This window comes from Cucurbita pepo, chromosome 10 (genome assembly GCF_057944985.1).
Source record: "Cucurbita pepo subsp. pepo isolate OVF chromosome 10, ASM5794498v1, whole genome shotgun sequence".
Classification (NCBI taxonomy): Eukaryota; Viridiplantae; Streptophyta; class Magnoliopsida; order Cucurbitales; family Cucurbitaceae; genus Cucurbita; species Cucurbita pepo.
In genome coordinates this window covers 3,244,952-3,272,346 of record NC_141807.1, presented here as the reverse complement: position 1 = coordinate 3,272,346, position 27,395 = coordinate 3,244,952, and the positions used below count along the sequence as shown (strand labels likewise).

Genomic DNA, 27,395 nt, shown 5'->3' with positions numbered 1-27,395 from the left:
TCTTATTTCGAAACCCAATTGACACATAGAGAGAGGTCCATCCATGTCATGTCACAACTTCTAGGAGTTTGTCTTCTTCCTTCTATTATAGTGCGCTACCTGCCACTCCCTGACCCCACCCTTCCACCTTCCTCTGTCGGCTACTGTCCTTCAACCTTCCCATCCATTTCTCTTCCCGCTTTCATTTCATTTCAAATATCTCTGTGGTTTAGATGTGATCATCAAATACTTTTGGCCTAATCAAGACGACACCTTCAACACCCAAGTGAAATACAAGAATACGCTACAAACCCACTTTATTTGATTTCCATTAAGAAGCGTGCAAGCCCCCGAGGTTGTGCACCAACCCAACCCAACCCACTTGATTTGGCAAAAAATTCAATTCTAAAAGTGCAACATTTTTGGTCATTCCATCTTGGAACCATCCCCTCGCAAATTATAAAACTTTCCATTTAGGCTTTCCTTTTCCACTTCCCCAAATTCTGCAATAGTAAAAATGGGTACAAATAATTCAATTTCATTGCCACTCTCGTTTATTTTTTATAATAGCGGTAACAATAATTTTTGTAAATTAGTGGTCAAAATAATGGCCACATTCAACGCCTAACAAAAGTACATTTACTCATTTTATTTCTTATTCGTATTCAATTTTTGGAACATTATAGGGGTATTAATGTAATTTCACCTTCTTCAATTTGAAACGGTAAAATTGACAGGCGTGTAAGGAAATGGGCCAGCCTCGGAAGCTAAAAGGAAAACCCTAATAATAATGGAAAAATAAGTCTGGCCCACTGGGCCCGTCTTCTTTTTTTTTTTTTTTTTTTTTTTTACCTCAAAGAACACTATCCTTCTGCAGCAATATTCTCACGCGCACTTTCTGGCGTGGTACTCTGCACCCATTTTTAGTGCGAGATTGCAACACATTTTCACGTGTGACATCACAACTGTACGTTAGATTCCACTGTGGTGCGCGTGGGCCTTTCTTGGTTGTTTGTGGAAATTAAAAATTTTAGCATTGACAGCGCTTAGCTATTACATTGCGAGATCTTCTTGATTGTCGGAATCTAAACGCCAAAACGTCGTCGTACCGCCCACCACCACGGGTCTTCTCTCTCCCTCCCTTCAGTCCTCATTTTTGTAGCAGAGAGCTCTGAATTGAATCAAGACGGAACGCTTTCCTGAATTTTTGAATTTTTTCCTTTTCCCCCTTTGCCTTTTCTCGTTGTCGCTGACGATCACTAGCTCGCTACTCAGCTCATTACAAGCAGCTTTAATAATATTATTATTATTTTTGGCTCCGAGGTATCTCCTTCGAACCTGCTATTTCATTGTTTTCTAATTGTGATTCCTCGATGTCTGGAAAAGAATAAAGATAACAGTATGGTTGAATCTCAGTTGCTTCTTTAATTTTTGTTTCTGATCATTTTTTCTTCTCTTTCAAATACCCAATTTTCGTTTGGTCTTTTTTTTTTTTTTTTTTTTTTTTGTCTGGGCTTGGACTTTTGGTCGTTGGTTTTAATTTTAACGTTTTTATTGCTTAAAGCTGTCGCCTTCAGATCTGTGTACGTATGCCAAGCACAACTATAGGGCTATGCTAGAATCAAGCTAGTTCCTTTTTTGAACTCCTTCTCTAAATTCTCAGGTCAATTTCACTCTTCTTTTCAGTACAATTTTGTTGCTCAAAAGTAACGCGACCCAATTCTTCATTGATCTGGAAAGCTGCCTGATTTACATAATTTCGTTTTCGCCTCTGATGCGGATTGTTACTTTTCGAGTACCCCGAGTGTTCTTAGTTTAACTCGATTTTGCTCTATTTTTTGGAATTCATACCAGCGATTTTGTGCAAATATTGGTGTGTTCTTGTAGTTGTACGGTATGCTCTAGACTGCAATTTAGTGTTCTGTAAAAATCTGTGCCATTTTGGCAATGCATATGGATGTTTTTTCATGTATTTGATGAATGAATGAAACAGAGAATCGGGTTGATCTGAAAGAGAGATGTGATTTTGTGAAGGGGTACAAAAGATTTGAATATTTGTTGCTCATACTGTTTATCTGGTTTAGATGAATTGTTGTGCGTCTGATATTCTGCTATCTTCTTATTTTATTTGCAGTCTTGTTGATTTTGTTTGAACCAACTCAGTAATGAGACTATAGTTGTTGCCCTTCTGATACTTTACGTCGTTGCGAGTATGGAGAAAGCATCTGCAGATTGTCCTTATCCAGGATGTTTTTTTTGTGTCATGAAAGAAGGTAATCCTAGTAAGCGCAGAGCGAGTATCTTGAAATTCTTTAGGGAACTTCCTTCTCAAGATGATGATGGTCAAGTTCTTCCCATTAGTGGCCTTTGGAACACAGCAATGGCACATCCTAATGATCCTGAGTTTATTGAATTGGGGATATTTGAGTGTATGGCTGCACTTATATGGAAGGGACTGAAAAATCGTCGCTGGCTTTCTCATGACCAAAACATTTACATTCCGTATTACGCTGCACATATCATTGGATCTTACACGATGAACATGGAGGAGTTTGCTGAGAGTGCTGTGCATGCTGGGGTAATTCCGCCTCTAGTTGAACTTTTGAGGGGAAGGTTAACTTGGGTTGAGCAGAGGGTAGCTGTTCGTGCCCTCGGTCATCTGGCGACATATGCAAGTACTTTTCCTGCCGTGGCTAGTCATGCCGAGATACTTGAGCTCTCAATTCAACTGGCAATGAGTTCTCTTGAAATTGTTTATACTCACTTTTATCAGTATGTAGACAGAAGGCTTAGTTATCACTGTGATCTGCTTACTCGTGGAATGGGCGGAGTTGAGATGGAATCCAGGAAGGCGGAGGAATGGGCCAGTCAGTTACAGTGTTGGTCCTTACAACTCATCAATTGCTTTGCATTCAAACCCGAGTTTCTTCCGACTATATGCAAGCCCGAATTCCTAGTAAAGCTACCTGGCATGTGGGGCGGTCTTGTTAATGAAAATTCTCCAGCTGGTATTGGTTTATTAAGAACAATCTGCCATCATAAACTTGGCAGGGGACCTGTTGCTTGCTGTCCCAGTATTATTGAAGCATTGTGTAACATTGCCCGCTCTTCAGACGATTGGCAGTCTATGGCTATTGACTGTCTCATGTGGTTGCTTCAGGATCCAAATACAAGCCATAAGGTTGGTATCCATCTCTCTTTGCTTTTCATGTTGTCAATGATGCTAGTCATCACAATTCCTGTCTGTTTCAGTGATGCTTTCTTGGAAATTTGAACTGTGCTCCAAAATCTCTTTAAGATCTTCAAATACAGATTGCATATAACATATTAGTCCCAATAACTTGGAAGTTTTTCTCATCAAGTGTGGTTAATTGTGCCATTGTATTCCCAGGTGATCGACAAAGCCGCTCCTACACTTCTGGATCTTGCAGAGATATCATCCCTGGGTGATCACAGGAAACTGGGGGAATCCATAATTAATGTTCTTCAGGAATGTATCCAATCACAAGGGAGCGGACGCAATTCTATCAGCAGTCGTACAAAGGATCAGATCGAAGAACTATTAAAATCAAGGCAGAGACTCAAGTGGGAAAAGAATATGCCAAAAGAGGATCTCCGAATCAAGCAAGCTGCAGCGCTAGTGATTAAGCTTGAAGGAAATTCCATGTTTTCATCAGGAAATATATCTGCAGCTGCATCCAAGTACTCAGAAGCTCTAGCATTATGTCCCATGAGATCCAAAAAGGAACGAGTCGTTCTGTACAGTAATCGTGCCCAGTGTTGTCTTCTGTTGCAGCAACCCTTGGCTGCCATTGGTGATGCCACACGTGCTCTCTGTCTTCACAATCCCATAAATCGTCATGCTAAAAGTCTTTGGAGAAGAGCTCAAGCATATGATATGCTTGGCTTGGCTAAAGAAAGTCTATTGGATGCCATATTGTTCATAAACGAGTGCTCACAGTCCAATGACCCCGATCTTTCATTAAGGCAAAACAAGGTTCCTGACTACGCCGAGCGACTCGTTAAGAAGCAGATGCGTGCAGCTTGGTTATTCAGGGAGGCAGCTATTAAACATGGAAATGTCCAATGTGAAGATGGTGCTGGTGATGTCTATGGTAGAGAGACTGATGATTCTGAATGGGAAACAGCCAGCGAAAGTGATATCGGAAATGATGGAAGGGACGAAATGGGTGACGAAGAAGACGACGACGAAGACTGCGAATGGAAGGATGAAGATAAATACGATAAATCTTCAATCAAAGGTAACTTCGAACTCATTTATTCTGGGTAACTGAGATGCAATCTGTTGACTGCTACTGCTTTTCACAAATTTTTGCATAGAAATTTGAATGGATTGTTGATTTGATACAGAGATGTAGCCATGGATTAAATGTGCAGCTTGCTGAGAATGAAGCATAAATTGGAGGAACCACAAAGCAGCTGTGAGCATTACATTAAGCAGGATCTGAAGAAATCATCTTTCTGATCATTCATTGTTCAAAAAGTAAAACTTGAATCTCTTTTTGTTCTTACTACTCATGATTTTGTTTTCCCCAAACTTAGTTTTCAATCAAATCCCCAACTGTAGAAAGTGAATTAGGAATGTCTAGAAGTTTTCTCTCCCCTTTTTTCAGAGTGATTGATTTTTACAAGCCTGTGTACATACAGAATTCCCGGTGTTCCTTTATTTTTAAACTGCATATTCCAATCTTATCATTGATTCTCGTACATGAATATGCTGATTTCAGATTCCTTATAATCATAGATGACCCAAATTTATACCATAACTGTATCAAAATATTAACCAAATTTATACTCAAACCATATTCTAGAACCACCAAACCCGCATGGATAGTGCTGCAAGCGCAACATCTGCGGCATCCGTGGAACCGAAAATCAGTGGCATTGGCCACTGGGGGGTGCTTATGCGTTACCTCTCCCTCGGTATCTTCAAAGCCGCCTCCTCAATCCTCTTCCTTCCATCCCTACTTTAGAACAATTTGATGCATAAACAAGTTGCAAAAAGAAGCATCAGACCATGGAAAGCTACCTCTTTGGCCATAGGGAACTCGCCACTATCCCATATTCTAATATGTATATGCACACAGAACTCTCTTCACACACAAAGATTGCTACTTTATGAGAAGCTGTAGCTGTAAAGTTTCTTAGAATAATTAATATCATTGGGGAAAATTCGATAAGGGCGAGATCTTCTACCATTGTTGTTGATAAGGTTCAAACTCAAACCCTCAATTCTTTTTTCTTGTTTACTGACGTGTTGCCCACCAATTGGGTCTTCTTTAGCTCTATCCTTATCAGTTCATGAGTCCAAAATCAAATCTTTGGCGAATATAAAACTAAAGCCAACGAGAGGGAAGAAGCCGACCCTTCTCAACCAGCTATATTGTGCTTTGCTTTGTAATTTTGTATCAGTTGAAGATCTTGATATGGATTCTTCGATCTGTGTTGCAATTTGGCATAAATGATTATACAAATGATTCAATTAATTTCATATTTAATACTTGTAAGATGGTGTGCAGAACCAATGAGCTAAAGGTTATACAACTTGAATCCATGAGCCAAAAGACCCATTAATTTAAGAGCAGAAACCTCAATACAACTCTCTTCTGTGATTGGAAGAGAAAAGAGGTCGGCTAAGTGTCATTTTCATGGATAATCGAGGTATGGTGAAGGATCAAAAGGGCTTATTATAATCAAAGAAATCTTCACTGCTATCTCTCTTGTAGATTACAAATGATTCAGTGGAAATTTTTTAGGCATATAATGGACATGGAAGTAGCTTCCTTCAAAACAAGCACTAACTCCCTCTATAAATATTTTTAGGAGTCCATAAGCATTCTTCACCACACAAAGAGAAAAAAACATAGGCCCTTTGATCCTAACTTGCTGTCTCTCTCAATAATGGGTGCCGCTCAAAAACTCTGTTCCTTCAGCTGCGAAATCAGAATCCTACAAGGCAAGAACATAGAGTTCATATCTCCAAAGAATCTCTTTGTTAGATATTATCTTTCTGCAGGCAACAACAAGAGGATTCGTCTGAACACGAAGCAAACCTCTTCCAATTCCGAGTTCATATGGAACGAGTCTTTCTGTTTGGAGTGTTTGGGTTCAGAAGACTCCATCCAGAGCCTCAAACAAGCAACCGTCGTCTTCGAGCTCCGGCGGGCTAAAACCCAACATGTTTTTGGCAGAGTTTTGGGGTCGTCGTCATCGTCTCAACTTCTGGGTAGGGCTGAGATCCCTTGGAATCAGGTTTTTGAATCGCCAAACATGGACATTGACAGATGGGTGTCGTTGGTTTCTGCTAATAATGGGTCTGTTCGTGAAGGCTTTAAGCAACCGAAATTGAAAGTGGGGATGAGAGTGAGAGTTGCAGCAGAAATGGAGATGGAGAAAAAGAGGAGATTGAGGAAGTGGAGCGATGAGTGTGGATGTGAATCCAAAGTGGGGCATTTTTGTGGGGATCATGAGTTCTTCGCCCTTGCTGCTGCCATGGAATTCTTGTAGCCATAAAACCGTCGTTGCTTGTAAATTGAAGAGATACCATATTCTTGAATCTTTCTAACAATACAATACCTTGCATTTTCCAACCATCTTGTATCTCAATTTATTACCACTATATTTGAGACCCTTTTGATATGTTTCTTGTGTTCTAAACCATTAACAAATTGGACCAAATTTCTGAAATTGACAAATGGGTGTCATTGGTTTGTGAAGGCTAACACACACACTAAAAAATGCATATATTGAGGCATCCCACTTGCAAAAATGGACTCTCATAGTTGGTAGTGGGTCCAACATAGGGAAAAGGAGCACGTGTCTGTGAAACAGGACAGCGCCACATATTATTTAAGCTAAAGCTAACGAATTTCCCCAAGTTTGTTGTGTTTCAAAATTCAAGATCTTCGCTTTTACCGATTCTTATTTTTCAATTGAATTCAATTCCGACTTTTCAAAATCACATCCACAATATCTTCAAAACCCACAAAGCTTCTCACTCGCTCTTCCCTCTCTGTTCATCAGTTTCGCGAGCAAATGGATAGAACGAAATCGTCCACAAAATCACGCCCATCCACCGCGGATCTGCTCACCTGGTCGGAAGTTCCCCCGCCAGACTCTTCCCCCGCCGTCTCCGGCTCCGCCACTCGCTCCCACCAGGTATTATACCCTCTTTGCTATGAGCATTCTTTTTGGTTCTTTAGTTTTTGGACAGCTTGGTTTTGAGGTTTTTGGTACACTTTCTCAGCCGTCCGATAGAATCAGTAAAGTGCTCCAAGGGGGTCAGCTCACAGATGAAGAAGCTGAGGACTTGTTGAAAAAGTAAGATCCATTTCCTTTATCCCAAAATTTACCCAAAAAAAACCTGGGATTTGAGTGTCGTGGTGAAACTATTACAATGTCTTGGCTGATTTTCTGTTTCCCTCTTCGAGTGTTACTGTTTGAATGAAAAGGAAAACGAGAGCTCGCCAGATCTCCCAGCTGTGAACTTCAGTTCATCCTTTTCTTTCTATTTGTGTTCTTCAGCTAATTTCTACACCGTTTCATGTTCTAGGATCCTGATATTTAGTGCTCTAACATCGTACGATTGTTGTAATTTATGTTATAACATTTCCTACCTCTGTGTCTGGGTTGCTTTCCTGATGTTTTGTTCAATTGATGGGCTACAATCTTGTTTCTCAAACAGTCAACAGTTCAAAGGCATCGTTTATGACTATTCTTCTTCTACTTGTGTTGAAAACTCGAGTTCTTCTCCACTATTTTCAGGAAGAACTGTTCGGGGTATAAAATGAAGGAAATGACTGGAAGTGGAATTTTTGCATCTGATGGTGAAGGGGATGCATCGGAATCTGATAACAAAACAGGGCTTCGCATGTATCAGGTAAGCAATACAATCTCGTCAATTTAGAAAATGCATCAAATTGACAAGAACCCATTGTGATTCTTTGTAATATTTTGGATGGTTCAGCAAACTTTGAATGGAGTTAGCCAAATATCCTTCGCTACTGAGGAGGGGGTTTCTCAGAAAAAGCCTACTTCAATTCCAGAGGTGGCAAAGCAACGTGAGTTAAGTGGGACATTACAGAGTGATTCTGATGCCAGGAGTAAGAAGCAGACATCAGATGCTAAGAACAAGGAGCTTAGTGGACATGACATCTTCGGAGCTCCTCCTGAAATAACACCACGATCGTTGGCAGCCTCGCGGAGCTTGGAGTCGAAAGAAAGTAAAGACATGGGTGAACCAGCACCTAGGACCCTCAGAACATCTGTTAAAGTTTCAAATGTGAGTTTACTTCTTACCGTGATCTTGAATTCACTTCTTGCTTCTATGATTGTCTTTGCTTTCGATTTTGTTTGCCTTAGTTGAAGAATTTAAACGGTTATTCAGGCGTGCACGTTTCCATTCAGTTGTCTTTGTGTTTACTCTTTCGTATCAAGGCTACACAAGATTCATTTTAGCTTTAGCATTGATGAGATAACTTCTCTTTTTTCTCTATCTTGATAGTGTTTTTGTAAGATCCCATATTGGTTGGAGAGGAAAACGGAACATTCTTTATAAGGGTGTGGAAATCTTTCTTGCGTTTTAAGAACCTTGAGAGGAAACCCGAAAGGGAAGACCCAAAGAGAACAATATCTGCTAGCGGTGGGCTTGGGCGGTTACCGTTTTTTACCTTGAAAGCTGAAACATTTAACTCATGTTGAATCCCCCCACATTAATGAATATTGAAGTGTTTTTTCCAATCTGATAATCCCATGACTACTTTTTTTTCGTTCTAGAGAGTTGTACTGGATTGGAAGTAGATTTCCATAGGTCTCGACTTGATCCTTCATATCCTTGCCTTTGAGCCGTAGTACTCGAAATGAAGTTGGTTTGTTGTCCATCTTTACAGCCTGCTGGAGGCCAGAGTAACATTCTGTTTGGAGAAGATCCAGTGATGAAGACAGCCAAGAAACTACACAACCAGAAGTTTCAAGAGTTGACTGGTAATGATATATTTAAAGGAGATGCTCCACCGGGTTCATCCGAGAAATCGCTGAGCTCGGCCAAGCTAAGGGAGATGAGCGGAAACGACATCTTTTCTGATGGGAAGGCGGAATCAAGGGACTACTTTGGGGGTGTTCGTAAACCACCCGGTGGTGAAAGCACCATTGCTTTAGTTTAATCTTAGCTCCTAACTTGATTTGAATAGTTGGACATTCTTGTCTGTGTTTCTACTTGAACTTCTAATGTTGTTTCACTGATCACTTGCACTTATAGCCTAGAGACTTGGGTAGCGAAAGATTGTGGTATGCTTTGTTTAAAATCTCTGGTTTCGATCGTTTAAAGGAAATCCAGGCTTTGACTGATCGTTGTATATTCCTTTCAACTGTTAGTAGACAATTTGAAAGGACGCTTCATCTTTTCATTGATTGATTGACAACAATCAATTTTATAGGAACTTCCATATTTGCAAATGTCCCACCAGACATCAAATTAATGTCCGAATCACACCAATCATTAGAACACCAAATAAGCTGCGAATTTAGAGCCATGCTTTGACTATGAACTAGAAAAGATAAACTTCGATCAAGGAAAGTACATCAAACAGGACTATTACCCTTTATTATCATGTCAATGTCGTAAGTTACAAAAAAGGAAACATGAACCAAACCTTAAGAACACTACAGGAAACGTAGTCCAATTGTCTTCCAGGAAATTTCAAAATTCTGTTCAAACACAATTAGTAAAATGAATTAGAACTTCAAAAGGCAATATTTCATCAACATTCAGTTCCGGAATATTGTAGAATAGGAAATGGTGGATATCTGGAAAGGACTAAAAGCAATATTACCTCCTTCCTTCAAGAATGAACTCCATTCTTGACATGAGGATATCACAAACTAGCCCTGAACTGGAACTGTGCTATGGCCGCAGCTTCCTCGACGGTTACTGGATTTCTTGGGGAGAGTCATTCGGTGCATTCGCAATTTTACCATTCAGCTTTTGCTCATATGCAGCTACATGAACACCCAATGCAGCACGACCAGAGGGATCCAGATTTTTCGACCATGCGGCATCCCATTCCACTGCTTTTGCAGTACTGCATGCCACACTTGGACCTCCTGGGACCGTTGATCTAGCAGCATTCTGTTGTAAATTAAGAATTTAATGCATCAGGATTTTGTTTGATTAGTGGATAAAGTGTGTCAAAGGCTGGCAAAATTCACACTACAAACATATCGTAAAAAACAACAAAAACAGCACCTTAGGGAAGAATTTCTCAAATATTGTCCGGTAATAATATGCTTCTTTTGTAGCAGGAGTATTCTCTGGGTAGATAAAGTTCGCATTCATCAACATCGCATCAGTCACCTGATGAGGACAAAGCATGTGAGCAAAAACCATATGAACATTTCAACTGCTACAATAGTGAAACAGATTAAGATAAAGCTTACTTGTTTCTCTGCGTGGTCCTTCAAACCGTCAATCCAACTGTATCCAACACCGTCACTGAATTGTTCTTTTTGCCTGTATAATATGTGCTATAAAGAAGGGAGGGGAGGGGTTGGGCATATTCAATATTCTTCCTTGCGTAAAGAACAAATGATGATTCGATGCCTTGATTTCAAAAGAAAGCATAGATTTCAGGCTGCTCTGTTCAACACATAGAAAAGACAGAAGCTACCTTGGGCAAATATGGTTCCTTCTCATCGTCAAATGCATTGCGCAAGACCCACTTCTCGATTCTCCCAAGATCAGGCCTGATCTGCGGTTATAAATTCATAGCAAGTAACTAGTGTCATAAACTTTAATCATTGATGATATTGTTCCAACAAAACATGTACAAGAGAGCTTTCTGATAGAGAGATGAAATGAGTTGAAGAATTGAATACCAAAAAAAGAACATGCAAAGTGTAATAAACAAACAAAATGTACCATTTTCCAATCAGGATCTATGTTCATGGCTGTACTTATAAATTCTTTATCAAGAAAAGGGACACGAGCCTCGACACCCCATGCTGAGGTTGATTTGTTGGCCCTCAAACAGTCATATAAATGAAGAGCTTTAATCTGATAACATCAGAAGAAAATAAATTAGAACAAATAAAAAGAAACAGTACCCTCCAAAAGGTTGAAAAAGAGGGAAAAGGATACCTTTCTGCATGTTTCTTCATGAAACTCTTTTTTGTTTGGTGCCTTATGAAAGTACAAGTAACCTCCAAAAATTTCATCTGAACCTTCGCCAGAAAGAACCATTTTCACTCCCAAAGATTTGATTTTCCGGGACATAAGGAACATAGGTGTGCTAGCTCTGATAGTGGTCACATCGTATGTCTCAATGTGGTAAATCACTTCCTCAAGCGCATCTATACCTTCCTGATATGGATGATAAAGCAAAGCACAAACACATATTTGGTAGTGAACATTTCAAAATGGATTTTCAATTGATCCCAGAAAAAGTAGTTACCTGCACGGTAAAGTGGAACTCATGATGACGAGTTCCAAGGTATTCAGCTACCTCTCTAGCAGCACCAAGATCGGGAGAACCCTGAATACGATAAAAGAAAGAAATATGACTTCAGTCAATAGGGGTTAGTTCTACAACATTTAGAGAGGCAATAAAAAAAAACAACCTTACTTGCCTCGTTATCTTACCTTCAATCCAACACAGAAGGTGTGTAATTGTGACCCCCACTGATTAGCTGCTTCAGAATCAGCCAAATGCCGGCAGGCAACAGCAGCAACCAGTGATGAATCCAATCCTCCAGATAAAAGGACTCCAAATGGCACATCTGTCATGAGTCTTTTAGTAACAGCCTACACAATCAAAGTACAGTAGGAAAGCTTAGAATATAAGACATTCCAATGACTCATCAATTAAAATAGATACAATTAGAAACCAAAAAGCAGCCAGTTTTAGAATTAAAGTTCCTTATAAAATAGTAAACATCAAACACTGACAATGACAGAAACTGCTTGAAGAAGAAGATAGTCTGATAAACTAAAATTGAGTAAACCCAGAACGTGCCTTCTCAAATGCCTTACGTAGAACCAAAGGATCATAGTGACCTGATGGTACCATCTCTGTGTACCACTGAGGGTTATACCATCTTCTTAATCCTCCTACAAACATTTGAAATCCACCATTTAGTAATGAATATCAAGAATTAACATTACACTTATGCATACCTTATGAACTAGAATTACTGTAGTCGGGGACATAACATTACTCCTATGAAAACTGGAACTGCCATAGTTGGGGGAAGAAGATGCATACCTTGTTTGCTGGAATATATATGACCAGGAAGAAAAGAAACAAATCTCTCACAATCATCACTTAGAGCTTTCATTTCAGAAGCAAACCAGATTGATCCTGGGAAGAAGGTAGCAGACATATATTTTCAAAGATCAATCCGTAAAACAGGAAATAGTAATGTGTGTAAAGGAACATGAATTATCAATTGGAGAGTTTCCTCACTTCAACTTGAGGTCACGAATCACATGTATAGTGTGAAATTACATACCATCAAGACCCCATCCCATATATAGTGGGGTGATCCCAATAGCATCCCTAGCTGCAATAAAAGTTTTGGTACGAGTATCAAGAAGGACGAAGGAAAACATGCCATCCAACATGTCCACAAACTCTTCTCCATATTCTTCATACTGGAAAATATAGGCGTTACTAATAGAAAATCTAAAAACAAGCAAATGATCTCAATAAGTTGTTGGCTACTAACAAGGTGTGCAATCACTTCACAGTCACTGCCAGTTCGAAACTTGTGACCCTTGAGCTTCTCTCTCAATTCCTTGTGGTTGTAAATCTCTCCATTAACCTAGTACATGGTCCACACCATCATTTAAACTGACAAACAGTATATGGTAGCTTTGATCCATGGTCATATGAATATCAGGTCTTTCTATCAAATATTTGAAACATGCTTTTAAACCAAAAACGGGGTTGATTTGATACTATTACCGTAACAACGATGGTCTTGTCTTCGTTGTAAAGGGGTTGATCCCCGGAAGTGGGGTCTACAATAGCTAATCGTTGATGAGCAAGAAAACAATTCTCAAAACAATGCAAACCACTCCAGTCGGGACCTCTATGGCGCAGCCTGCAGTTCCAAACAATTCAAAACAAAAAACCATCAATCAATATAAAACAATCCCCTGTTTCCAAACAAATAACTCCAGGGAATGAAAAAAAAAAAACAAAAAAACAAAAGTAAACCATATTTGGAACAAAACAGCTGCCAGAAAGCTGTGCAGAGTATCTCATAAAACAAAAGTCGTAGCGTTTATTTGGCATTGACATGAATGTAAGAAATGCTAGAAAAATGACCTCCGAGACAACTCGATGATTCGGGAGCGCTTGGCCTGAGAGCTGTCGACGCAGCTAAGAACTGCGAGGATTCCACACATGACGGAAGCTCCCTCGTCCACTCAGAAGCTCAACTGTGCAGAAGGGGATAGAGAATCTAAGCTAAAGTAAGGCTGCGAAACTGGTCGAGTTTATACAAAATTTCAATCGCGGCCGTTGATTGCGATCCCAATTCCCACAAGATTCTCTTTCCAATTACTGTGATTTTATTCAACGCTTAGGGCCTCGAGCGTTGATAGGACCGGCAGTAGGAATATTAAATAAATAGTTTCGGCCACAGTCACGGACCCAATCCGGTAAAACTATCAAAAAATAAAAATAAAAATAAAATAAAATAAAAATAATAATAATAATATGAATTTGTGAGATTCTACGTTGACCAACCATTTTTTATAAGGTATAGAAAATACTACCAAAAAAAAATAATAATGATATGAATTTGTGAGATTCTACTGACCAACCATTCTTTATAAAGTATAGAAAATACTATAAAAAAAAATAATAATAATAATATGAATTTGTGAGATTCTACGTTGACCAACCATTCTTTATAAGGTATAGAAAATACTATCAAAATAATAATAATAATAATATTAATAATATGAATTTGTGAGATTCTACGTTGACCAACCATTCTTTATAAAGTATAGAAAATATAATAATAATACTAATTTGTGAGATTCTACATTGACCAACCATTGTTTATAAGGTATAGAAAATTTTATATATATGCCATTAGTAAATTTTGGTCGTAAATATTAAGGCGGAGGTAAAAGAAATACACCCACTTCGTCTTTATTTGTTGCCTGACGCCTGTGGGATCGCGATTACAAAGAATAAGCGTCTTGGGCAGACGACGTCGTATCAACTGCGAGACCTCCCCTGGGGTTCCAGATTATAAGGCAGGAACTGCATCTGCTCGCAACTCGTCGACGCATACGAGAGTTAGCAGTGATGGCGTCGATGGCTGCAAAGAAAAGGCCTAAAGATGCGGCAACTAGTGCCGATCAAATGAGCAAGGGAATTTTGCTTTACTCAATTTTACTTGCTCTACAGTATGGAGCTCAACCCCTAATTTCCAAGCGATGTACGAGGTACTCTCTCGTGTTTTTCTGTTCTTTTAATCTTTGTGCTTTTTTTTTTTTTAATTAATATTCCTTGTGGAGAAGGGGGAATGACAAGAAAAATAAAAATAACTATCTGGGTTTTGCGCCTTTAGTTTGAATTTCAAATATAGCTATGTATTTATGAGCCCCGAATGGTTCTTTGGATTTGAAATTCACGTGTTGAATTGGAGACTCACTTTTTTGATGATAGTTTTAATAGTTTTATGTTGGGGGCATTTTTTCACTCTGAAATCTGCTTCCAAGGTGTACAGACAAAATCATTTATAATCTGAACGCTGTTAGACGAATTGGGACTTTTTTTATGTGTATCGATTGGTTTTGGGAACTCAATTTGGGTGATTAAAATTATTATTTTCTTTCTTCGCGCGTTTTTTTTTTTTTTTTTCATGATGCTTCAGATGATCCTTTTCCTAAGGTGCACCATCTTAATCCCTCATATCCATAGCAACATTTAAAATCTTGACTTGTTTTCATGAAATCCTATAGCTTTTTGTTTTCAGTGTTTTGTGCAACTTTCGTTTTGTTTTTTAATGGATTGAACTTGTTTTGGGATTTTTGTCTCGCATAATGGTAATTGTTTTCTGCTGTTCTGCACGATGTCAACTCATATGATACTCCCTGCAGACGAGAAGTTATTGTCACTTCATCTGTCTTAACTTGTGAGATAGTGAAGGTATTACTCTATTTACATTTTTTTTTTCATTTCTTCTTTTTTATCATTGACTATGTTTTGGTACAAGGTCTACTTTCTGCATTTATACCTTAAAAGAAATTTTGGTCTGCAGGTCGTATGTGCCCTGGTTATCATGGTAAAAGAAGGTAGTTTAAAGAAAACTTTTAGTCAGTGGACTGTGGCTGGTGCGTTGACTGCTTCAGGACTTCCTGCAATTATTTATGCTTTACAAAATAGTCTGCTGCAGATAGCTTACAAGAATCTTGATTCTTTGACATTCTCTATGCTGAATCAAACAAAAATACTCTTCACTGCTGTATGCACTTATTTGTTGCTCAGGTATGTGCCAATGCTTCTTGTGTCTTCTCAAAATCATAATGGAATGCCTAATTTTTTCAATGGACTGATGATGAATTTATGATGTACTATGACATACTTCTTGCTATCCTAATAACTTTTTCGCGTTGCAATTGCAATATGTAAGTACTTGTATAACTTTTTACGTTGTTCTTCTATAGCCTGTCTGTATCATTCCTGCTGTAGAGAGGACCAAGACCTGTACTTCAGTTTCTTTAATTGACACGCACAAACTCTAACCATCTTTCCTTTCTCCCCTTGGATGCATGAAAATCTAGAACTTATTGAAAAAGTAATTTTAGAACGACAATCTGTTCCATAGATTTGGGATGGCAGTAGCCAGTGATTAGAAGGCCATGCATCCTCAGCTTTTCTAATCTCCTTCTATGACTGGGAACAGTGCATCTAGTGATGTACTGTAATCATTTCTGATTAGAGCATAGTATCTCAAACAATTTCTTACAACTTAATTGGCGTAGTATTTGGTTTTATGTATAGGCAGAGGCAGTCCATCCAGCAAATTGGAGCTCTATTCTTGTTGATTGTTGCTGCTGTTCTTCTAAGTATAGGTGAAGGGTCTAGTAAGGGTTCCAGTGATGGCAGTTCTGATCAAATTTTGTTTCATGGGATTATTCCTGTCTTGGTTGCTTCTGTACTCTCCGGTATGGCTTCTGCATTGTGTCAATGGTCTTCGCAGGTGTGTCGAGGTTTTTTTTTTTAGTTTATTTAGATACCAATCTCCAAGAAAAAATCTAATGATTATGTGCTTGCTCCTTTCTGATCAAGTGTTTTCCTTCTATTACAGGTTAAGAAACATTCATCATACTTGATGACTGTAGAAATGTCTATAGTTGGAAGTCTGTTCTTATTGATTAGTACATATAAATCTCCTGATGGAGAAGCTATCAGACAGCATGGTTTTTTCTACGGTTGGACTCTTCTCACTATGGTAATTAAGACTCTTCTCAGCTACCAGACAGCTAATCACTTGCAGCAGCTGGAGATATCCATTTTTCGTTTTTAGTTGATGCAATTTCTTTTTGTCGTTTTGTTTCAGATTCCAGTCTTATTCAATGCTCTTGGTGGAATTCTTGTTGGACTAGTCACTAGCAGAGCCGGTGGTGTTCGAAAGGCAAGTTTTGAATTGGTCTTTCTAACCCCTCAGATTGTTCTTGAACGTAGTCTCCAAGGATATGAACCTCGCTAACATTGTTTCATTCTCACCACATGCATGCTCTAAATTTATGCTGCTATGTTTTTTTTTTCTTTTGGATGAAAATTTTGTGTCCACTTATCTTGGGAAATTTCATCGTGGTTGCAGGGATTCGTCATTGTGTCGGCACTTCTTGTGACAGCATTGCTGCAGTTCATATTCGAAGGGAAACCACCTTCAGTGTATTGCATTGTGGCTCTTCCCCTCGTGGTCAGTAGTATTTCTATATATCAAAAGTATCCGTACCGAGTTAAAAAGAAGGAATTATAGCCTCCGACTGTTATTTACCTGAGCATGAGATTTTTGGTTCATCACATGGATGGAATTTGTAGATGGATCACACCATCAAAACTACAGAAATAACTATATCTTCTTGTTTTAGTCATCTGATTGATATAATCGTAGTTAATATGGGGGCACCAAATACTTGATTTCATCAAATTTATAGATTTTTGTATCTGGATTTGCGACTAAGAGCTGTAATCGTGTATGAATATGATCATTTCATTCTTTTGTCTGGATGAGCACTGGAGAAGTGAAGATTGCATAATGCCAATAGGCTCTAACATTACATAAATAAATTGAAGATGATGGAAGGAGACTCGACTTGACTCCCAAAATTAAGTTGGGTGGCACACTCTACCACATAGCTAATAGTTTGTTGCGCCTATGTTGAGTATTGCAACTCCGGTTCCCTTTACTTGTAAAGGGAGCCATCATCCGGGCCAATGAGAAATATTACTTTATTTTATTTTATTTTTTGACATTTATAATACACTTTATTACACGAAAAAAAATAATTTTAATGTAAAAAGTTATGGTTATGCTTATGAAACGTACGTAGTGTAGAGTGGGGGCATATTTGAAACTCTTGTACTAAAAAAGAGGAAAAAGGGCGTGAGAGGAGCGAACAGTGCGGGCAACGCCATCTGAACTAATACAACGTGGGCTTTGCATTTAATCAAAACTAATTACTCATCCAAAATTGACCAAAAAATAAAAAAAAAAAGAAAAAAAGAAAAAAAAGAAAAAGAAAAAGAAAAGGCAATTAAGCACCAAGAAAGGGAGGCCTAAATGGAAGGACGAGGGTCGAGTTTGGCGCGCCCACGCAGTGCAGGGGAAGGAGGAGGATAAAAGCGCAAATTAGTTGAACTTTTTAAACATTTGACTTTCGCGTCTTCTCCTGCGTGCAGGTGTGCGTGCTGCTGCGCCACCCGGAGAGAAACCAACTTTTAAAAAAAACTTCTAAGCGATTATCCATCCTGATTTTTCTTTCCTCCCAGAATTTCCTTTTCCGCGGTTTGCTTTAGATCTATCTTCTTGCTCCACTTTCCTTTGAATTTTCACCGATACACCCTTATTGCCTTCATGGCGACGGTTTCTCCTCTCGCCAAGTACAAGCTCGTCTTCCTCGGCGATCAATCCGTTGGTAAAACCAGCATTATCACCCGCTTCATGTACGACAAGTTTGATACCACCTATCAGGTCGTCTTTCTAATTGCCTTGCATCTTATTTTCTTCGTTTTATGCGTCTTTTTATCCTCTCGCCTATTTTTATTCGGTAGTTTGATAGAATAGGTGTTTGCTTCTGGAAATGACTTACTTTGACGCATCTCTGTTTCCATATATATCTGAATCCTGATAGAAATTTCTGGGAATTCATGTGGATCCTAGTTATGTGGCGTTGTTTCTAATCGTGTTTGTTTAGGTGGTCACATGGAAAACGTAGTCGGTTATATTTACGAATTTCATCAACGCCTTTGACGACTCGTGTTTCTAAACGGTGATTGATCTTTTTGCAATCGATCAGATTTACCGAATGATTCAGATTACTCTGTTGATTCATCCACATCTGGTGGCTACGAACATTCTTTTTTTCGTCAAATGGAAACGTTTCTTTGTTTTCTGTGTAAAAACTACGTAGAACAGGGGAAAAGAATGGGAAATTGCCTCTAATAGGGTTGACTATATGCACTATCAGATTATCTAGCGTTCATTAGATCCGAGAGAGGGAGAGGAGAAGATGGTCCATACCTTAAAAAGTAAATATATTTCAGGGCTGTCTAGTTTGAAACGCTTAAAATTTCTCATACCTTAACTACGCGTCGTCAGTGTACTTGGTACTCTGCTTGTGGACCTCCTTTCTTTATGCTGACATGAACTTTATTACAGGCTACAATTGGAATTGACTTTTTGTCCAAAACAATGTACCTTGAAGATCGAACAATTCGGTTGCAGCTTTGGTATGATGTGTTTATTTCTTTCCGATCATTAACTGAACATTGATTTACCTATCGGTCTTTGTTTCCGCATCCAGACTCTTAGATTACAATTTTGATTCTTTTCAATATGTTGTAGATTTCTGATTCTTTTCAGTCCGATATGCATCCATTGACTAAGATCCTACAGAATGTGAGAAATACAAATGGGTCACCCTAAACTTTTCTTTTCTTCTTTTGATGCACTGGCGTGGAGAGAGTTTACAGTAATCATAGAACATGAAATTTGTTGCATCAAATTACCAAGAGAAAGCTGATAGGACATAGCGATTTGACCTTACACATTATTTGTCAATTCAGATATTCGAACATGACATTTATATGTTAATTGATATGAATACGATTTTTTCTATACTCCTAATACTTACCATTCCACAGGGATACTGCTGGACAAGAAAGATTTAGGAGTCTCATTCCAAGTTACATAAGAGATTCCTCTGTTGCAGTAGTAGTCTATGATGTATCTAGTTAGTACTCTCTCTGTATTTTCTGTCCGTTTGTTGTGTGATGCATTTTTGTTAGTTGTAGTTGATGTGCTTATAAACTTTGGTGTGAAAACGTTCATACGCAGATAGACAATCGTTCTTGAACACCACCAAGTGGATTGAGGAGGTACGAACAGAACGGGGTAGTGATGTGATCATTGTTCTTGTTGGGAACAAAACTGATCTTGTTGAGAAAAGGTGAGAAATGAACTTTATAATGAACAAAATTGTTACTGTTGAGAAAAAAATTGAGGAATCAACTGTAACCTTTATTTTAGGATATACATTAGGATCAGTAGTGTACTTCGAAGATATTGATAAATTGTAGAGTGATTGAATCTAAACTTTTTTGAGAAGGTTGGAGGCTGCGTTAGGGGCACGAGCTCTGTGTGCACTTTGTTTAAATTGATGAGAAGGGATTTGAGCTGATCTTAGTTGTTGTTGGCCTTCGATTGAATGTACCCAAGATCTACACTGACAATTCTTAACTCCTACGAAATTGTCAGGAAATTTTGAGCTTAGTTGCTATTTCATATTTATAAATGATGAATAGACTTCCCGTATCCGGGTATAGAGGAGCAAAGTTCTGACTCCCGGTTATCCAAAAAAAAAAAAAATATAGACTTTGCTAGCGTCTATTGACACCCTTGTCCATATTTCAGAAGTTCTCTCTAAGTACTGTTTGTTTGGAGACAAATTCAGGCAAGTTTCAATCGAAGAAGGTGATGCCAAATCACGGGAGTTTGGAGTCATGTTTATAGAAACTAGTGCCAAAGCTGGGTTCAACATCAAGGTAACGTTATCTTATGATTTCTGAAACGTGAAACCACAAATCCAAAATCCCCCCCTGTACGTTTCTGTTCTCAACGCACGAAATTACAAATCCTCACTAAATTTGCAATAGTTTCTCTTCTTTGGTCGGTCTGTAGTAGGTTTGACTTAATTTGTATTGAAACAAATCTTGCAGCCTCTCTTTCGTAAGATTGCTGCAGCACTGCCAGGGATGGAAACTCTGTCATCAACAAGGCAGGAGGACATGGTTGACGTAAATTTGAAACCCGCAGTGAATTCATCCCAGACGGAACAGCAAGGAGGAGGTTGTGCATGCTAGAGGATATGTAAGTTCAATACATAAAGCAAAAAAAAAAAAAAAAAATCCTGCAGAATTGAAATAGTATACGCAATCATTTAAAGGTGAGAATTAGTTCAACAAATTGACATTCGAAATTTTCTAACGATATGATGGTTGTAATATTGTATGCCATTACATTAGATTCTTTTTGGGTTCCAAAGAACAAATCATTCTTTTGCCCTCTCGCATGTTGAGATTTTTATTTTTGATTTGTGATGGCTTTCTAAAAGTTGACCAACTATATCTAATTGCGGAGTACATGAAACTATTCCGTTGTTTATTACTATATCAATATTCAGTGCTCTTTCACAGAAAAGTTTCTCCTGTGCTAGGCTGTTCACGTTACAAATGGTCAGCTCTTGTGAAAACAGTCCATTGAATCATCCCCAACTGTAGTCCATATGGAATTTATGTACTTCTGACATTTCTATGATATTATGAAATTATCATTGAGTCCTTTTCATCCTGTTATCATACTCATCCGTTCATGAAAATGAGGATGAATAGGTAAATCTATTGGCATGGATGCTGCACAGTCCCATGACCAATCTTATCCACAAGATGCTCCCAAGTCACTAGCTAAGCTTTTAGACAAGAAATATACTGTTAGGAGACTACAACCAGATTCATACGAGACCCATAATTTGTTGTTTGTAACACTTGAGTTAACTAGAGTGTGAACTCCATGGGCTGGAAATATATGTGACATTTTAGAATTTAATTACATCATCTCATCTCGACTTTATCAATCTCACTCTTGAGTCGTGACTCCATTAAAAGACCTTACATAAGGATAGTCCAAATAACATTTCTCAATAGACTTCATTTTCAACTCTAAGGACAAAAAAAATTATCCAATCATAATTAGCAAAGGTGATAATACTGTTTTATCCAATCTGAGCCTGCTTTTAAGTTCAACTTTGCGGACATGTGTAGAAGTTATTAGATAGTGAAATAAATAGAATGACATAAAATTAATAAAAAAAAGTGATGTCATTTCCGATGGCAGTTGTTGGGTTAAAAGAAATGAATAATCTAGAAGAAATCAACCACAAATCTTAATCATTATATTTTATTTGTGGAAAGATATTGCTTCTCCATCAATTCAATGGCGATTTGTGTTCCTAATCCCATTGTGTTGGGCATAACGGTTGAGAATAAAAGTGTGGCGTAAAAAGGAAGCTCTTTTCATCTCCCCCACCTCTCCTTTTTCAAACCTCTTATATTTTTTTTATACCACCTTTACTTTTCATTCCATTCCATTCACGTACTCAAACGATGTAATTAATTAAGCTTAAGTTACCACCAAATCCTAAACTTAACTACTGAATACATGGAGTAAATTTGACTTATTTTCACCTTTTATCCGTGTTAAAATGTAGATTCATATGCTAATAATACAAACCTCAAAAAAAAAAAAAAAAAAAAAAAAAAAAAAAAATCATTAATATAAAAAGATGGGTAAAAACTGATCTTTTTCCCAAATTAAACCAAGAATTCTCATTTATATTTAATTTGAATGGTAGACTAGCTAGAGTGTAATATTATATTAGGAGGGGAATCCCAGTAGGGGTTTCTTTTATTTATTTATTTATTTATTTATTATTATTATTATCAAAAGAATAATATATAATTTGAGGGTTGTTGGACTAAAAACATTTGAATAATATTTTATATTTATAGAGCTGAAAGTTTGGTTAGTTGGTGTTGTCGAAAGAGGGTTTGTAGGGAAGTATTAATACAAGTACTTCCCTTTTGATAAGCAGCCTATAACCATGTCGTCAAATTCACATATAATCTAATTATGTGTGAAGATTTAATTAAATACGTGTTAATTATGCTAATTACATATATCTTGTATTTTGGAAGAGGAGTGCATATAATGTTAGTCTCATAGAAAATTAAAGGAAAATAAGATTTAGAAACTAGTTTGATTTAACCTTCGTAACACGAAAGCGTAAGAAAAAAAGAAATGAAAAAAGTAAAATTTATAATATTTTGCATGGAAATGGAAAGGTAAAAAATTGTACACGTGGAGGGAGAGAACCAGGAAACTGGAAATGAAAATGTATTGGGTGGAAACTTCAAAGAATAAGCAAATCAGTTGTTTAGCTGAAATTATGACTTTCCTCTCCTTCTCTCTGCTCTTAAACTCAACACTGCTCAGCTGACATGACCAACTTTCTTCTCTTTTAAATTTAATTAAACACAAACCCTCCTCCAACAAGCAACCCCCCTTTTTTTTTTACTCTTTAATTTAATTTAATCCACTATTTCCATATATACTCACAACTCGAAAAGGAACCGTTTGAATGTGTTAGGAACTATGACTCTCAACAATTGTATGATATTATCTACTTTGAGCATAAACTCTTGTGACTTTGTTTTGGATTTCTTGATTATAAACTCATGATTAGACGCGAGACTTTGTTCCGATTTTGTATTGGAAAGTCGAGATTTAGAGGATTAAAGAAATGTGGAGGGGATTTGAGGGTTTACCCATATTCCATAGCGATGGTGGACAGAGAAGAAAAGGACGAAAGGATCAACAAATGCCATTGACGAATGGATTCACACTTGAGCTTTCAATCACAAATCAATACGTCTTTAGGTTATTATCAAAATACATTTCCAAAACTTTACATTGTTTGCTTCACCAACTTCTTCTCTAACCAGCGCCCTTCTCCGTCAATAACTCTCATCATCACTCCCTTATTTTAAAATATATATATATATATATATATATATATATATATATATATATATATATAATTGTTAAATCTACTATAATCTATTATATTATGTTTCTGACATGCCACCAAAATCTTGTAAGCTTCTACTCTTGTTTTCAATGCAAATTCCATAACTCAAGGAATTTTGTTTATATATTATAAATCACGAGGAGTCAGTCCCACATCGACTAATTGAGAGGTTGATCATGGATCTATAAGTAATTAATATATCTCCATTGGTATGAGGCCTTTTGGAGAAACCAAAAGTATGTTAGATGAAAACGACTCTCCACAATGGTATGATATTGATCACTTTGAGCATAAACTCTCACGGCTTTGCTTTGGGCTTTCCAAAAGGTCTCATACCGATGGAGAGAGTATTCTTTATTTATAAACCTATATGAACATTCTCTAAATTAGCCGATGTGGGACTTTTATCATCCAATAAAGCAAAGTCACGAGAGTTTATGCTCAAAGTATACAATATCTTATCATGGTGAATTTTTAAACTCAAACCAGCACTTTAATTTCCTGCTACAAGCAACCGCGTTTAACTAAAAAAAAAAAAACACAGAAAAACCCGAAGTAATTTTTAATTACAGCATATCTGTGGTAGTTAGTAATGATCTACAAAAGCTAATATTTTATTTTTGCATATTTTCTTCTTGGTTTTACCTTCGTGTTTAATGTTATGGAGCTTGCCATTCTTACAAGAAACTAAGAATTCAAAGTTGTAATCACAAGGAGACTGATATTTCATAATATGGGTAGCTACTTTATTAGACTTTATGAACTCCAGATTCAGGACCAAACAACTATATATTATATATATATATATATATATATATATATATATTAAGAATCCCCAGAAAATACCATATACATCAGGATCCACTTTGTGTCAATAACCATAATATTAACTTCGTTTTTGTCGTCAACATTTTGATACACAAAATTGTTAGGTACTTCAAATCAATTATTTAATCCTCCAAATTTTAGTGGGACTCTGTGTTAATATAAACTTCAAAAAAAAAATCGTAGGTTGGGCCATGGACAGATATTATTTACGTAAAGTTTAAATCGCTAAGGTTTTGGTACAGCCATGCAGACGAGGTGACGACCACGACTGGCCCCCTCTCGTTTGCGTGCATGGAATGCTTCCACTTCTACCAATCACAATGTGCCATCTGTTCCGCTGGTACTGAATTCCAATCACTACAATTCTCACGTTAATTAAATAATTGATTAAAACCCCAAAAATAGCCTCGAGAGAATTGAATAGTATGGATGGGAGACAAAAGGGGTAGCATTGGGATTTCACATGGGAGAGGAAATAATTAAATAGCGAATGGGGAAGTAGCACGTCAGCCGGCTTCCATGTGCATGGAGAAGTGGGGACCATGGGACAAGAAAGACGGTGTTGTGTATAAATTGAAAGGCTATGGTTAATAGGTTGGAATGGAGGAGGCAGCTGAACCATAAAACTCTGAACCTAGTAGAAGAAGAAAGTGAAGCTTATTAGAAAATGGGAAGGAGCCCTTGCTGTGATGAGAGTGGCCTGAAAAAGGGACCTTGGACCCCTGAGGAAGACCAAAAGCTCATCAAACATATCCAAAACCACGGCCATGGCAGCTGGAGAGCCCTCCCCAAACTCGCCGGTATGTGCCTCTATCTCAAACCCCAACTACTCCGTTACGTTGCTCCTTAGTCTATTTAATTTGGAGTTGGGACTGTGTTTTTCAGGGCTTAATCGATGTGGGAAAAGCTGCAGATTGAGGTGGACAAACTACCTGAGGCCAGATATAAAAAGGGGCAAATTCTCTCAAGAAGAAGAGCAAACCATTCTCAATCTCCATTCCGTCCTTGGAAACAAGTAAATTTAAATTAAAACTATGTTTTTACAAACTAATTATATAATTAGGTCTTATTAACGTGTTTGGTTTGTGTTGTTAAATGAAGGTGGTCAGCAATTGCAAGCCACCTACCTGGACGAACAGATAACGAGATCAAGAATTTTTGGAACACCCACTTGAAGAAAAAGCTAATTCAGATGGGTTTCGATCCAATGACCCACCGGCCTCGAACCGACATATTTTCGAGTTTGCCACACATCATAGCCTTGGCCAGTCTTAAAGAACTCATGGAGAATCCCTCATGGGAAGAACAAGCATTGAGATTGCAAGCAGAAGCTCTTCAAATGGCTAAGTTTCAATACCTTCAATTCCTCCTTCAACCACCTCCCACCACATCTTCCTTAACCAATACTACTACTAATAATAATCCCACTGAAATTGAAATCATGAACTTAATCAACTCTCTCTTCGAAAACCAAATGACCACTCCAAATACTAATACTCCTCTCACCGCACCAACCACTCTCCAACCACTCGCCACTGACTCGGCTGGTCTCCCCTTTTCCCATTTGCCCAGCTTGGAGATAGTTCCAAATACCACAAACACTTACGAAACCCTGCCCTTCATTGCCAAGGAAATGTGCGGCCAAAACAATGAAGTATCTGGTCCTAATAATTGTTCGTGGCAGCTGCCTTCCTCTTCCACCACCCCATCGCCACCCGCCGTCGATCCACCGTTGCCGCCCCTGAATATTATTCACGACGGCCCTTCTTCAAACAGCAATTATGGAGATGCATGTAGCACTTCAAGCTTTGCTGGATCCTCCGCTTCCATTTGGCCAGACCACCTCCTCCTTGAAGACGCTTTGTTTCATGATATTCCTTCGCTTTAGAATTAGATATATCATATATTTAATGCTTTTTTGTAACTATCTGGGTGCCTATATTTTAAATTAAACAACATCTGAGGATTTACTTATGCTGCCTATGTGTTCATATTATGTATAATTTTTCTATGTGGGAAAGAATTTCAGTACATCAAATTGCAGATTTTAATTTTTTTTTTTTTTTTTTAAAAAAAAAATCATGATCTAGAAATAAAACTTCGTTTTTCATTCTTTCTCTAAATTTCATTAGCTTCATAGCCTCATTAATCAGTATTTAATCCATACTAATCATTCACCAAATTTAACCTGCAGCAGCTGACCTACTCTTTTTAATTTATTAAAAGTTACATTATTTGATTTTTTTTTTTTTTCCTCTGGGAAATTTTGTTTCAGAGAGTTGACCAATGCGCCATTAAGTTTCTAATCCATGACGTAATAAGGATACGTAAAGATAAAATAGACTTGTGAGATCCCTTATCAGTTGGAGGGGAGAACGGTACTTAATAAACCCATAATATCTACTAAGAGTTGAATTTGGTGGATTGTTGATAGAAAACGTATGAGAAACTTCTTGGAAAACGGCCCTTTCTTTTGACACATTGCTCTCACTCATTCCTTCCACAAAATTGAGTCTATCAAAGGTTTTACTCATAAATTTGAAGTACACACATTGAAGTCTTTTTGTTTTGTGTATGTTGATGTGGAGTAAATAATTGGGAACTGGGATAGAGTCAAACAACATTGTGGTGGCCAGCCTACCATTTGACTTTATATATATATATGTGAAACTTAAAAGATAATAGATGAATTAATTAACATAATATAATTGGATTGATTTAGAGTTGATCATAAGGAGACCCAAATTTTCTACTCTATGTTACCTTAAATAATTTAGAGTCTATGGTTATATGGGCATTACACTACAATAATCTCCAATAAATTAGCTCATTGATATCGATACTGGCTGTGCCTCCTTCTTCCTTGATTGATTATAGGGTTAAATCATGACAGATTATTATTGATATGATGGGTTGAAATTTGAATGGTAAACTCCAAATTATATTTTTAATCATTCATTTTATATTCCATTACTGTTAGGTCTTCTAATTATGTTACATTTTTAAATATATTAAATTGAAAACAATATGTTATTATAATGAGAGAGCGTTTTGATGAGGTCCAATTCCTTCATCTTCGTCAAACTACAATTCTCTACCTGACAATTTGTTATTTCTTTTTTTAAATAATTTTTAATTTCTTTTCTCCCACGACTTCTTATATAAGGCCAAAATT

General features: G+C 37.5%; 7 protein-coding genes across 11 annotated transcripts; 6 read left to right on the top strand and 1 right to left on the bottom strand.

Annotated features, from left to right (window-relative positions):
- Window positions 1-1,050: 1,050 nt before the first annotated feature.
- LOC111804269 (uncharacterized) lies at window positions 1,051-4,707 on the top strand. Of its 5 annotated transcripts, none has more exons than XM_087127432.1 (4): window positions 1,051-1,302; window positions 1,544-1,642; window positions 2,114-3,160; window positions 3,371-4,285. In XM_087127432.1, the coding sequence occupies exons 3-4, from the start codon at window positions 2,192-2,194 to the stop codon at window positions 4,268-4,270; spliced, it is 1,869 nt and encodes a 622-aa protein (XP_086983558.1). In that variant the 5' UTR covers window positions 1,051-1,302; window positions 1,544-1,642; window positions 2,114-2,191; the 3' UTR covers window positions 4,271-4,285. The 5 variants fall into 5 exon arrangements, with proteins under 5 accessions (XP_086983558.1, XP_086983557.1, XP_023544777.2 ...); XM_023689009.2 differs by lacking the exon at window positions 1,544-1,642 and adding an exon at window positions 4,351-4,707 and having other exon boundaries at window positions 1,053-1,302; window positions 3,371-4,241; XM_023689010.2 differs by lacking the exons at window positions 1,051-1,302; window positions 1,544-1,642 and adding exons at window positions 1,652-1,873; window positions 1,973-2,015.
- Window positions 4,708-4,849: 142 nt separating this feature from the next.
- On the top strand, window positions 4,850-6,687 carry LOC111803703 (uncharacterized). The gene has a single exon (XM_087127433.1). The coding sequence runs from the start codon at window positions 5,902-5,904 to the stop codon at window positions 6,505-6,507; it is 606 nt and encodes a 201-aa protein (XP_086983559.1). The 5' UTR covers window positions 4,850-5,901; the 3' UTR covers window positions 6,508-6,687.
- A 188-nt stretch (window positions 6,688-6,875) lies between these two features.
- LOC111803974 (hematological/neurological-like protein) lies at window positions 6,876-9,404 on the top strand. Its single transcript, XM_023688602.2, has 5 exons — window positions 6,876-7,158; window positions 7,247-7,320; window positions 7,765-7,879; window positions 7,967-8,281; window positions 8,889-9,404. The coding sequence occupies exons 1-5, from the start codon at window positions 7,036-7,038 to the stop codon at window positions 9,159-9,161; spliced, it is 900 nt and encodes a 299-aa protein (XP_023544370.2). The 5' UTR covers window positions 6,876-7,035; the 3' UTR covers window positions 9,162-9,404.
- Window positions 9,405-9,575: 171 nt separating this feature from the next.
- Window positions 9,576-13,554, bottom strand: LOC111803973 (asparagine synthetase [glutamine-hydrolyzing] 2). The gene is given in 15 exon segments (XM_023688601.2): window positions 9,576-9,928; window positions 9,931-10,126; window positions 10,244-10,351; window positions 10,435-10,521; window positions 10,665-10,745; window positions 10,916-11,050; window positions 11,135-11,356; window positions 11,448-11,528; window positions 11,636-11,797; window positions 12,009-12,103; window positions 12,258-12,353; window positions 12,505-12,646; window positions 12,721-12,816; window positions 12,960-13,098; window positions 13,326-13,554. Coding segments are annotated over 15 exon segments (1,776 nt in total). The 5' UTR covers window positions 13,406-13,554; the 3' UTR covers window positions 9,576-9,872.
- A 596-nt stretch (window positions 13,555-14,150) lies between these two features.
- Window positions 14,151-17,255, top strand: LOC111804215 (UDP-N-acetylglucosamine transporter ROCK1). The gene is made up of 7 exons (XM_023688940.2): window positions 14,151-14,458; window positions 15,116-15,164; window positions 15,277-15,503; window positions 16,020-16,218; window positions 16,327-16,470; window positions 16,579-16,653; window positions 16,843-17,255. Exons 1-7 carry the CDS (start codon window positions 14,319-14,321, stop codon window positions 17,002-17,004), a joined length of 996 nt encoding a protein of 331 aa, XP_023544708.1. The 5' UTR covers window positions 14,151-14,318; the 3' UTR covers window positions 17,005-17,255.
- Window positions 17,256-17,764: 509 nt separating this feature from the next.
- On the top strand, window positions 17,765-20,871 carry LOC111804216 (ras-related protein RABH1e). The gene is made up of 6 exons (XM_023688942.2): window positions 17,765-18,219; window positions 18,907-18,977; window positions 19,392-19,480; window positions 19,585-19,696; window positions 20,201-20,291; window positions 20,466-20,871. The coding sequence occupies exons 1-6, from the start codon at window positions 18,103-18,105 to the stop codon at window positions 20,607-20,609; spliced, it is 624 nt and encodes a 207-aa protein (XP_023544710.1). The 5' UTR covers window positions 17,765-18,102; the 3' UTR covers window positions 20,610-20,871.
- A 3,960-nt stretch (window positions 20,872-24,831) lies between these two features.
- On the top strand, window positions 24,832-26,256 carry LOC111804031 (transcription factor MYB53-like). Its single transcript, XM_023688695.2, has 3 exons — window positions 24,832-25,020; window positions 25,106-25,235; window positions 25,322-26,256. The coding sequence occupies exons 1-3, from the start codon at window positions 24,888-24,890 to the stop codon at window positions 26,106-26,108; spliced, it is 1,050 nt and encodes a 349-aa protein (XP_023544463.1). The 5' UTR covers window positions 24,832-24,887; the 3' UTR covers window positions 26,109-26,256.
- The last annotated feature ends 1,139 nt before the right edge of the window (window positions 26,257-27,395 follow it).

Excerpts from the sequence above, each read along its gene's own strand:
- LOC111804216 (XM_023688942.2), top strand. The coding sequence starts at position 18,103 with ATGGCGACGGTTTCTCCTCTCGCCAAGTACAAGCTCGTCTTCCTCGGC. Across the intron at positions 18,978-19,391 it reads ACAATTCGGTTGCAGCTTTG|GGATACTGCTGGACAAGAAA; the intron begins GTATGATGTGTT and ends ACCATTCCACAG. Across the intron at positions 19,481-19,584 it reads AGTAGTCTATGATGTATCTA|ATAGACAATCGTTCTTGAAC; the intron begins GTTAGTACTCTC and ends GTTCATACGCAG.
- LOC111804215 (XM_023688940.2), top strand. The coding sequence starts at position 14,319 with ATGGCGTCGATGGCTGCAAAGAAAAGGCCTAAAGATGCGGCAACTAGT. Across the intron at positions 14,459-15,115 it reads ATTTCCAAGCGATGTACGAG|ACGAGAAGTTATTGTCACTT; the intron begins GTACTCTCTCGT and ends TACTCCCTGCAG. Across the intron at positions 15,504-16,019 it reads TGCACTTATTTGTTGCTCAG|GCAGAGGCAGTCCATCCAGC; the intron begins GTATGTGCCAAT and ends TTTTATGTATAG.
- LOC111803703 (XM_087127433.1), top strand. The coding sequence starts at position 5,902 with ATGGGTGCCGCTCAAAAACTCTGTTCCTTCAGCTGCGAAATCAGAATC.
- LOC111803974 (XM_023688602.2), top strand. The coding sequence starts at position 7,036 with ATGGATAGAACGAAATCGTCCACAAAATCACGCCCATCCACCGCGGAT. Across the intron at positions 7,159-7,246 it reads CCGCCACTCGCTCCCACCAG|CCGTCCGATAGAATCAGTAA; the intron begins GTATTATACCCT and ends ACACTTTCTCAG. Across the intron at positions 7,321-7,764 it reads GCTGAGGACTTGTTGAAAAA|GAAGAACTGTTCGGGGTATA; the intron begins GTAAGATCCATT and ends CACTATTTTCAG.
- LOC111804031 (XM_023688695.2), top strand. The coding sequence starts at position 24,888 with ATGGGAAGGAGCCCTTGCTGTGATGAGAGTGGCCTGAAAAAGGGACCT. Across the intron at positions 25,021-25,105 it reads AGCCCTCCCCAAACTCGCCG|GGCTTAATCGATGTGGGAAA; the intron begins GTATGTGCCTCT and ends TGTGTTTTTCAG. Across the intron at positions 25,236-25,321 it reads CATTCCGTCCTTGGAAACAA|GTGGTCAGCAATTGCAAGCC; the intron begins GTAAATTTAAAT and ends TGTTAAATGAAG.
- LOC111804269 (XM_087127431.1), top strand. The coding sequence starts at position 2,192 with ATGGAGAAAGCATCTGCAGATTGTCCTTATCCAGGATGTTTTTTTTGT. Across the intron at positions 3,161-3,370 it reads ATCCAAATACAAGCCATAAG|GTGATCGACAAAGCCGCTCC; the intron begins GTTGGTATCCAT and ends TTGTATTCCCAG.